General features: G+C 43.0%; 1 protein-coding gene across 3 annotated transcripts in view; it reads left to right on the top strand.

Moving 5' to 3' along the window:
* Positions 1–9,411, top strand: part of COG2 (component of oligomeric golgi complex 2) — a 60,069-nt gene extending 50,658 nt beyond the window's left edge. For 2 of the 3 annotated variants that reach the window (XM_003790982.3, XM_023513902.1), the window contains exons 13-18: positions 1,956–2,153; positions 3,337–3,409; positions 3,694–3,836; positions 5,393–5,532; positions 7,009–7,189; positions 8,746–9,411. In XM_003790982.3, coding sequence (XP_003791030.1) covers positions 1,956–2,153; positions 3,337–3,409; positions 3,694–3,836; positions 5,393–5,532; positions 7,009–7,189; positions 8,746–8,847 — 837 coding nt within the window. In that variant the 3' untranslated portion in view covers positions 8,848–9,411. Of the gene's footprint in view, positions 1–1,955; positions 2,154–3,336; positions 3,410–3,693; positions 3,837–5,392; positions 5,533–7,008; positions 7,190–8,745 lie in introns of those variants that run through there. The other variant, XM_023513903.1, reaches the window with a different exon arrangement.
* The last annotated feature ends 2,006 nt before the right edge of the window (positions 9,412–11,417 follow it).

Genomic DNA, 11,417 nt, shown 5'->3' with positions numbered 1-11,417 from the left:
CTATTATATTCTAAGGCTCCAATTCTTTAACATACATATTTTCTTTTTGAGACAGAGTCTCACTATGTTGTCCTCAGTAGACTGCTGTGGCTCACAGTTCACAGCAACCTCAAACTCTGGGGCTCAAGCGATTCTCTTGCCTCAGCCTCCTGAGTAGCTGGGACTGCAGGCGCCCGCCACAATGCCCAGCTATTTTTTTGTTGCAGTTTGGCCAGGGCCACGTTCAAACCCGCCACCCTCAGTATATGGGGCCGGCGCCCTACCCACTGAGCCACAGGTGCTCCCTGCCAGCTGACTTCTTAAATGTGTGTCTAGCTCTGTCTCTGTTTCGCCTTCACTCCTGCAAACTTGGCTTTAGGAATCACAAAGTGTTTTGTCTTGTTGAGAAACACCACCCTGACAAATCCGTTTTCCTTCTCAAAACCCAAGTCTTTGAAGTGCCTCTAAATTAAAACAAAGATGCTCATTTTAGTGAAAGTGATTAGAAATTAAAATGTATATATTTTAATACTTACTATTGAGAAATTTAAAAATATTGTATGATCATTGAGATAAAAAGGTACTAAAATTAATCATTCCTTTGGGCGGCACCTGTGGCTCAAAGGAGTAGGGTGCTGGCCCCAATATGGAGGTGGCGGGTTAAAACCCAGCCCTGGCCAAAAACTGCAAAAAAAAAAAGTTAATCATTCCTTTTTGGAATGTTCCTATTTTCCTTTTACAGATAGTCATACCCTGATGACTTAGTAACTTTGTAATCTTGATCCACAAGAGCATGGGTATAGCGCAGTGCTGAGTGCAGGCCCTGCCAGTCCCTTGCCCTAGCCTTGGTCTGCAGAGCTGCCCTGCCTGTGGGGACAGTCTCAGTGACAGACACTCATGGAAACCAGTCATCACAGTGTGAGAAGTATGGAAAGAAAGATATGTTCTTTAATAAAAAGGCAACATGAAGATAGCACATGTTGAAAAGAATATAATCTTTGTTATCGGGAGGAGGAAAGGAACTTGGTCACCTTCTTTCCTTTTAATGAATGAATGTAGGTTCTGGAGTCAGGCAACATCATACCTTAATTCTTCAACTTTTTACTTCTGTGGGACCTGGGGAAATTAAGCTGAGTCTCAGATTCTCCATCTAGAAATGGAGAAGCAGCTTCTGTTGTGTATATGTGGCTTTTATGAGGATTCATTTGTAGATGGAAGCCCCTGGCAGATAGTGGGAATTCAGTGGAATTTAGTTCCTCTTTCCTTGCTGCCTTCCCTCTACTCAGAAGGGTCTCAGCAGACTGTCTGGTCCATCACCATTTCTGAAGACCATGTGTGGTTCCTAGGATACTGGGTTAATATGATTATTCAGTTAGGCCTACGCCTGCCAAGTCATGCATTCTTGCTAGCCAATAATTCTCATTTTACCTCTGGTAAATCACTTTGCCTTGGGTATCATTAGCCCATTCTTTCATTGAGGATAGTGTACTTTTTTTGGACTTTCCTGTGCATAGAATATGTTACGCAGAGAACACTTTGTTGATTGTATTATTTGAAGCCGAATGAGGTTTAGGTTTTGATTTTCTTACTCTTATTAGTTAAATTATGAATTTATTACGTAAATTTTTTAAGTTGCTTACCTAATGTAGTTAATTAATTTTTTAAAACCTGTCATGTTCCAGAAGTTAACTTTACTGTGGTTGGGACTCAGTCGTTTCACTTTTGCATGTTATGTTGTACCACCAGAGGTTAGACATGAGTTCAAGAAGGCCAAATGTGCATAGGATTACAGTTTGTCCTTGTTCCGCTCTTGGCTTCTCATCCTGCCTGTGGAGATACAATGTGTGTTCTTTCATTTGTAAATCTGTACTGAATGCTTTGAGATAGCTGTGTTTTATGAGGAGTTGTTGACCTACATATGTGTAATGTACATGTATCCTGCTGGTGTAAAAATACTTGGTGAAATTCTTTCTCAGCTTTCACTCAGGCCCATTTCTAATGAAAGTGCCAAGGAGATCAAAAAACCTTTGGTAGCTGGTAGCAAAGAACCTTCCCTTGCCCAAGGAAGTCCTGAAGACCAAGGAGGCAGTCCTCCAGAAACAAAGCCTGTGGTCTGCGTCTCCAGTGCTCAGCTCGTGTGTGTGGTTGCCGACCTGGACAGGCTTCAGGAGCAGGTGAGCTGTGTCTCAGAGGGTGTGAGGTGCCTGGGTCTGGTTTTTCACAGAAGGCAGCGTATGCAAAAGGCAGATGCCCTCTAGAGAGAGCTCTTCTTCATCTCCCTTCTGGGTGTGCTCATTCCTTTTCAGCAGCAATGGGACAAGCTCAGAGCAAAGTCAAGCTCCACTTTTAATTTTCATTACCTCTACTTAGGCATGATCTTTAGTGGGCTAGATTTTCATTATTATTTTTCTTTTTTTTTTTTTTTTTTGAGACAGAGCCTCAAGCTGTCCCCCTGGGTAGAGTGCCGTGGCATTGCAGCTCACAGCAACCTCCAACTCCTGGGCTCAAGCGAGTCTCCTGCCTCCACCTCCCAAGTAGCTGGGACCACAGGCGCCGCCACAACGCCCGGCTATTTTTTTGGTTGCAGCCGTCATTGTTGTTTGCGGGTCTGGGCTGGGGATTCGAACCTGCCACCTTAGGTGTACGTGGCTGGCGCCTTAGCCGGTTGAGCTATAGGCGCCGAGCCAATTTTCATTATTTTTAATTCACATACCCAAATATTTTCTGTTTACTGTTAATTGTTTACAGCTATCTAAAGTGCTAAAATATTAAATCATCTTCCCTTTTTTCTCTTTAGGTCCCATATGTTTTTGCATTAAGCTATCTTATGATAGCTTATGATGTTTTTGCATATAGCTATCTTATGAAAGTGCTAAAATATTAAATCATCTTCCCTTTTTTCTCTTTAGGTCCCATATGTTTTTGCATTAAGAGAACTTGGTGGGGTAAATTCAATGATTAAGTCCTCTGATACACAATTCTGCTTTTCTTAAGTTTAAATATTTGGTGGTGTTTGAATAAATTCTATTTTGAGTTAAAGCAGTTGTATGTTTTGAGCAAGAATATGGCCTTTCTTGTGAGCTATTTTTATATCACAGAGAGCCACAGAATAGCTGATATTTCTGCTTGTTCCTTATGCCTGTGAATAGCCATGAAGCCATGTGGTCTCCCATGCTGCTAAAATCTTTTATAGTGAACACATTAAGACTGTTGCTTTTCTGTAATGAAAATTACTGAAAGTTTTGATTTTAGTTTCACCATTCATTAATAGCATTCTTGAGTTTGTAGATGCAAATAGAATTGCCTCTTCCTTTGATTTTAAAAAAAGCAACAGAAATATTGCATATTTTATTTCAGCTTCCAGAACTCTTGGAAACAATCAAGCCAAAACTTGGAATGATTGGCTTTAAGAATTTTTCTTCTATCTCAGGTAAAAATGAATCTTCAGACTCAGCAAATCTTTGAATAAAAAATAATTTAAAGTTTCATAGACTGTAGGATATATTTAAATTCACATTTTCTTCTCTAGTTATAAACCCTTGGTTGTTTCTATATTCTGATCTGTCATAATAGCATACTTAAATAAAACTTGTTTTAATTCTGTTAATTTGGTTTGATTTATTAGACTGTGTGCTCCATTATGACAGTATTTAAAAGGAAGTTTACATCTGGGTCTGGATAGAAAGATTAAATCCAATCTCTGTATTTCAACAGCTGCCCTTGAGGACTCCCAGTGTTCCTTGTCAGCCTCTATGCCTTCCTTGAGCAGCAAGATCGTCCAAGATTTAAGTGACTCTTGCTTCAGCTACCTGAAAGGTGCCCTGGAGGTTCCCAGGCTTTACCGAAGAACCAATAAGGTCAGCACCATTCCTTGAAAAAATTCCTGAGGTGGGAAAACAAGTATAAGAACAGCCAGAGACAGGGCTAGCTGCGACAGACTTAATTTCATCCTGTTTTGAGAGTGGCATTTGTGCAGGTGGCAGGAAGGTGCTCTGGACAGAGGAACTGTGTGGGTGGACTTTGGAGGATGACTTTTTTCTTGAGTCTTTTGGCTTTAAGGAATAGTACTTAAAAAATAAGCACTTTACTAACATTTTTAAGTCCTATACTTTTTGTCATCATATTTTGCATTTCAAGCTTTATATCTTATTTCCTTCATATTGTTATTGAAAGTACACTTGGCCCTCAGGATCCCTTGAGTTCCACATTCATGGATTAAGTCAAACTCAGATCAAAAATATTTTAAAAATAGTAATAACAAAAATAACAATACAGCAATAAACAATAACACAAATAAAACATACAGTATAACTGTTGACACAAAACTTACATAGGGTTAGGTGTCATAAGTAACCTAGAGTGATTCGAAGTGTACACATCGACTGCATGCAGATAACCTTGTTAATTTGCTCTTTCTGGTCTGACTTGAAGCTCCCACTTGAAAGTGGGAGGGAGAGAGAGACCTTTTCTACACTGACTTTTTTGGGGGGGTGGATAATCTACCAAGTCTGCCTTCCTAATCAGGCTAGGAAGTTACAGTAGTGTATTTGTTGAGAGTTTGCATTAAGGGCAGGTACTCTGTTAAACACTTCATATGCGTTCCCATTACTTCTCCTATGGAGCTGTGCTAGTGTCCTTATTTACAGATGAAAGAACCAGAGCTAAGAAAGGTTGAATTACTCACCCTGGAAGCTCACTTCTCAGAGGCCAGTCTCTTTTTTTTTTTTTGAGACAGAGCCTCAAGCTGTCCCCCTGGGTAGAGTGCTGTGGCATTACAGCTCACAGCAACCTCCTACTCCTGGGCTCAAGCGAGTCTCCTGCCTCCGCCTCCCAAGTAGCTGGGACCACAGGCGCCCACCACAACGCCCGGCTATTTTTCGGTTGCAGCTGTCATTGTTGTTTTGGCGGGTCCAGGCTTGGGATTCGAACCCGCCACCTTAGGTGTACGTGGCTGGCGCCTTAGCCGGTTGAGCTATAGGCGCCGAGCCAGGCCAGTCTCTTGACTCTGAACTTCACCTAGCGAGTCGGAGCTTGTTAGGAAAGCATAGTCTCAGAACTCAATGCTTTGACTCCATCTCCCCACCCCCCAGCAAGAACTTCAGTGAGATCACCAGGTGATGGGTGTGGACATGCATTTATGGAGCCAGGGCCCTATGGGACTGAGCTGTTGGTGGCTGTCCCAGCACTTACCTAGTCCAGCCTTTTTATCTTGTGCTTGTTCTTCATAACTGGCTCCTGCTCTCTAGGAAGCCTCTGCCGATGTACAGGCAGCTGTGTTACTTTCAGGGAGGAGTGGAAGTGGTACCTATCTTCAAAACTGAAACATTCACAGTCTCCTTTTGAACTTGAAGCTTGAGTAACTTACTCCCTTGTTTTCCCTATGTGTCTTTAACCTCTACCCACATTATTCCAGGAGGTCCCAACTACAGCTTCCTCTTATGTGGACAGTGCTCTGAAGCCATTTTATCAGCTTCAGAGCAAACACAAGGACAAGCTCAAACAAGCAATAATTTGGCAGTGGTTAGAAGGTGCTCTCTCTGAGAGTACTCACAGGTAAGTAAATTAAAAGGAGACCGTGTGGCCTTGCTTAGAAAAGTTGAAGGAGAAAGCCCCTGAGCCCCTCTCAGGGTCGTAGGGCAGTGAGACAGTGAGAACCTCCAGCATCTCATCACTGGGCGAGGCAGATGGTGGTCCTTGGTCCACTCTCTTCCCTCAAGAGGTCCACATGGACAGTCCCTGGGGCCACGTTCCCTCCCATCATAGCCAGGCTGGCCCTGTTCTTGGTCCCTTATATTGCTAGGGCCCACCTGCCTCTCCTGCAGGTGTCACACTCCCAGGTCTAGCCATGTCCCTCTGGGAAGTCCTGTCTCTACTCTGGCCTGTCAGCCTGGAGTGGCTGTAATCGTGCCAGGTGATGAAACGACTTGTGTTAGTGAAATATAAGGGCAACATTCGTTTTAATTACAATTGACAAAGAATTTCTAAAACCTTTGATTATCACTTCATTTCCAATTAAATCTACCTTCCCCCCAAATGCCAGTGTTAAATTACATTGGAGAGATTAATATTTGGTTGAATTAGTGATTTTGTTTATTAATAATTGTTAATTTTACAATCATGTTTTGTTTACTCTTAGTTAAGCAGCCATTTACGGGTTAAGAACGTAATGATGTATATAATACTATTTTTGCAGGCAAAGATATTCTAATTGCCAAGTAACTAGCTTGTAGACAAAGTTTTAAAATATAACTCACTTGGCTTGGCACCCGTAGCTCAGTGGTTAGAGTGCCTGCCACATACACTGGTAGGGCTGGTGGGTTCCAACTTGGCCCAGGCCTGCTAAACAATAATGACAACTATTACAAAAAAATAGCCACACGTTGAGGCAGGCACCTGTAGTCCCAGCTACTTGGAGGCCGAGACAAGAGAATCGCTTAAGCCCAAGAGTTTGAGTTTGCTGTGAGTTGTGATGTCACAGTACTCTATCCAAGTGTGACATAGTGAGACTCTTTATCAAAAAAAAAAAAAAGTATATGTGTATATATACACACACACACTATATATATATATATATATAATTCATTTATAATTGGAAGATTATACTGAGAATATTTTGAAGGCAATGAATTTTATTTAAAATTCTGAAGTACTTACAGACATACACTTTGAAAGATGAACAGTTCCTAGAACTGATTGGAAATGGACTTGTTACTTGATCTGGGGAATGAACTACAGCTGTCTACCCTAAACATACAAAAGATAAACTGGCCTATGATTTTCTCTTACTGTTAGAAATTAGAATTTTAAACGAAATCCGTGCATGTATTTTTTAAGTTCTGGGAGTGCTGTGCTAGAGACTTACGGTTTTTCTTAACAACCTTAAGAGACATTAAATGTTTATCATGGCTGAATTTTTGTTGGAAATTAGTTTTTATCTTAAAAATGTCTTCTTGGTTCCACAAAGCCAGTTACTCTATTTGGTATTACCCACAAATATCTGTTTCACCATAAACATGTTTTGTGCTCAAGGTACTATGAAACCGTGTCAGATGTACTGAACTCTGTGAAGAAAATGGAAGAGAGCCTGAAACGGCTGAAACAGGCCCGAAAAACCACTCCCACTAACCCCGTTGGTCCCAGCGGGGGCATGAGTGATGACAACAAAATCCGGCTGCAGCTGGCCTTAGACGTGGAGTACTTAGGCGAGCAGGTGACCGACCCATCATCGTCAGCAGCCCGGGATATCCAAAACCAAGTTCTGAGGGCCCAGCAGGTCACAGGAACTTAGGATGCTGTTGTGGTGACTGGAGAGTTGGTCTCCAGGGGTTAAGTAGAGCCTGGGCCTCAGGGTACTTTGAAGGTGAAGGATTTGCCTCTTGGTATTATGAGAGAAAAAAGGTAGAAGAATTGTGAGACTTCTGTTTTTGAAGTCTGGCAGAGGGTTCTGTGGTGCTAGTGACATCTACTTGGTAGCCCAGTGGCTGGGCTCATGGAGCCCCCTGCAATGTCGACTCAGACAGAGACATGTCTTTTTGCTTGACTGCCTAGAAAATGCCCGATGGTAGTTGGCACTAAATCCATGTCTTTTGAGATTCTTGCTGGTTTGGTTTAGAATCATTATGAAAGCTTCACTCTCCCGTGGCATGTGAGAAGTCCTCTGAACACAACTTTTTGCCTCCTTGGGTTTTATAGGTTTTCTATAAAATGCAGATTTTAGACTCACAATATATGGCTGAATATTAATGCATATGTTGTCACTCAGGCAGTGATATGGATAAAATGCAACAAATGCCTTTTTGATTTTACTGAGGTGTTGTCCTCATAGTATCATAAAAGTTTTGGATACTCAGAAACTGGCTTTCTAAATTTTGTAGGTTTTCCACATAGCAGTAGATCTTTAAAAAGACCTTTGCCAGAGAACAAGAAGTAAATTCATAAAATTTTCATCAGAAGACACTTTGTTTTCTAGCACTGTGAAATTTATTTTATGTTTCAGGGTCATCACTGAAAATATAATTTTTTTCTGCTTTGATGTGTGTTTAGAGATAGATTCCAGCAAAAGTCAATTGCCACATTTCTGTATTTCACAAGAGAAACTTTGTCTTTTTACAAGCAAGAAATTTAGTTTTAGGAAAAATGGAGAGCTAGTAAGCAAAAGAAAGGGAAGGAGGAATGGGGGAAGAGAGGAGAAAAGTCTTCCCAACCCCCAGAACTAACTGCAGGTGCTGACAGGCTCAGTGTTTGTCTTTGTGGATCTGTGTGTGTGTATTTGTGTATTCACTGCTGTTGTTTTTAAACAAAAGTGGGAACATAGTATGCAATGTCTTGGTTACTGGAATAATCCACAGCAGTTGCTCTGCCAAAGAATTTTCAGCTCATCACATTCTAAAAGGTTGTTGCCAGCATGTTAAGAAACTAAGAACTTAGGCCAATACTTTCTGAAAATTTTTTAATTTCTTTTAGTGTGAATTTTCTTTTCTAGAATTTTAAGTCCATAAAAGAGGTTTTTATCCTGTCTTCTTTCATCAATTGAGATAAATTAACATACTGGCTTATTAGAATGCTAAGTGTTTGACCTTGAAACCTAACATTTTGCAACAAGCAAATCCTTTGCTGTGAGGAAGAAAAATGCCCTCCAGGTCTTTGGGGAACTATATTTTTCTGGTGTACTAGAGGGTGGGAGTGAAGATTATGTTCTGTTCTTAATACGGCTGTCTTTTCCATGCTTAAACTGCATTAACATCACTCATTTCTGTGGCTTTGCAGATACAGAAGATGGGCCTGCACACAAGCAACATAAAGAGCTTCTCGGCTCTCACAGAGCTTGCTGCTGCTGCCAAGGACCAGGCAATGGCAGAGCAGCCTTAGGCAGCTTGGAAGTTCCCAGGGGAGAGGAAAGTTTGGCTTCAAGCCTGAAAAGAAGAAAGTGGTTCTGTTCTTTGAGCAGCCTCCATGGCAAAGAAGTGCTTCCAACATTGTCGCTCCAGCAGCACGCCTTGTGTCTTCTCTCAGCGTATTTGGGTCTTCTTTCACCCAAAAAGAACACAAAAGCCTTTCCATTGTATGGAAGATAGTTTTTAAGACCTTTGAAACTTTCTACAATAGTTTACAGAACAGATTATTTTATTTTTCTTGTAAATCTTAGTGTAGGAGAGCCAATTTCTAAAATACGGTTAAAGCAAATATATATGTCTTAAGTATAAAAGGTCGTCTCCCTGAGGCTGCGCTGGGAGTGACGACTACAGTGGAGTGGCCGTGTGATGTGCAAATGCCTTTCTCTGAAATGGTCAGAACTGTGTCTGCTTCTGGGGGACTGTAAGGTGACGGTCCTCCACTCTCACAGTCTGTCCTGCTTCTCACCCGGGCCTCTCTCAGGATCTAGAACCAGCAGGAAAGACTTACTTCCTGAATAAAAGAAGTGTCTGCTGAGAATGTGTGTACCTTTTATTTGTAAATTCCTCTCGTCACTCATGCCCTAGAATGGCACTTGTTCCCTTGCAGGCAGATGCTCCTTAAGCACCTGTGGACCCTGTCCATCCCTGACCCTTCAGGTGAGCAGAGGCCCCTTCCATGGAGGACCAGCAAGTGCACTAGGGCCCACCCTCTTTACTAGGCTGATGTGGACATAGGAAGGAGGACCATCCTGCAGGAGGAGTTAGGGATGTTGGGAGTGGCACTAAGGTTGTAACTGGCTCATTAGCTCACATGTACACATGCCAGGGAGTGCCACTCAGGCGGCCCTGCCGGGGCTTCAGCTCTTACAGCTTGACTAGCCGCTGCATCGATGCCTCTAGTCTACATTCCTGTGCACCTCAGTCCTTTGTTCAAAGGTTAGCTTGAGGAAGAGAAAGGAAAAGAAAATGGTTGGGAATTAAAACAGACCCTGGAGTTAGCAGGAATGGTTTTTCAGCATAGTGATGAAGAAGGCTGGACACACCAAGAAGCCCAGTGGAAGCACCAAGAAGCGCTTGTGGAGTCCTGGGAGCTTCCACATGTCCAGCTGATCCCACAAGGAAGGCTTCTGCTTCCTGTCTTGAGGCGGTGGCCCTCTTGCCTTTTTCTGCTGTGTAAAGAGCTTTCATTCCAGGCTTAGCTGTGGAGGCCCTGCCCTTGAGGGGCCTGAACACTGGAATTCAGAGTAGAAAGGTCAGAGACAGAACCACAGGAGAGAACAGGAGGGATTTCTTCTTAGGGCCTGACACACCTAGTGTGGGAGCCAGGGCTGGCCAGAAGGCTGTGGTGCTAGGCCTGTGGCTAGCTGGGTTATCTGAAGAAAGGCATGAGCTGGGACAGCAAGGGTGAGCTGGAACCCACAGGTTAAATGGGCCACATCTGGCCCTGTGACCTGGAGGAGCTGGAACCCATAGGGTAAATGGGCCACATTTGGCCTTGGCTTCCTCCAGGACTCACAGGTTTGGTGATGGGGTGACATATAAAGGAAGGTGGAAGCTACACATGCCCCTGGCCCAGGATCTGAGGGAGCTGAAGGAGCTGCGGTCCATGGCCTGCCCATGCTGACAGCTGGGTGTGCAGCTGTGTGAACAGGGTGAGCTGCTCAGAGCACCAGCCAGCAGCAGCCTGCCACATGTGGTCACACCACTTCCCTTCACCTTCCCAGCTTCCTATAGCAGTGTGTGTGTGGCCAAGGCCAGCCTCAAGCCATCTGGGAAGGGAGTTGGGGGGACATGCTTTCAGCCTGGTGAAAGTTGACCTGGTGTGAAGCTGTCCGAGCAGCCATATGGCGCCAATCCAGCCTTCAACCATAGACCACGAGTGCTGTCCCTACCTTCCTCTTTTCCTTTCTCATTTGTTTCAAAACAGGAAGAGAAGGATATAATTTATTAGCCCCATTGAATTCCAGCATTATTCCCATTTTACAGTTGAGGAAACAGGCAAAGTGTGTCATTGAGGTAACTAATGGGTTTTAAATCCAGGCCAGATAGTCCCCAAGCCCATTATTAACCATTGGGTAATCCTCCCTCCCTCGGACCGGCACTAGAACAGAGATGTTAGCAGTCCAGGTTAGAACACAAATTGATTTCTTTGGCCCTCATTGGCCCTAACAGGCCCTGGACTTAATATAATAACACCACCTTTCCCAACACATCTCACAGTAGTGATAGCCACGAGGTGGTAATATTTATGTCTAGGCTTAAATGAGACTGGATAAAAAGCTCCAAGTTTCTGAATGCTCTTCTGTTGCTCCCCAGAGCATCTCTTTTTTTCTCTCATAGGTGCTCTATTCCTTCTGCTTTGGAGAGTCACTGAGTAAAGTTTAAAGATGGAATAATGCTTATTTTTAATGTAAAACTGTAATTATTTTTAACTTTTGTAATATGAAGACTCCACAGAGGGGCTTAAACACAGGCAGTGCACAGAAGTCTGCTGCTTGCTGGGGTGATGTCATGCAGTGGTAGGCACTCTCTCCTGTGGTTCTC

Source organism: Otolemur garnettii, unplaced genomic scaffold (assembly GCF_000181295.1).
Source record: "Otolemur garnettii isolate 467f Iridium unplaced genomic scaffold, OtoGar3 scaffold00045, whole genome shotgun sequence".
NCBI lineage: Eukaryota > Metazoa > Chordata > Mammalia > Primates > Galagidae > Otolemur > Otolemur garnettii.
The sequence above is the reverse complement of the archived record's forward strand: the minus strand, read 5'-3'. Positions and strand labels throughout refer to the sequence as shown.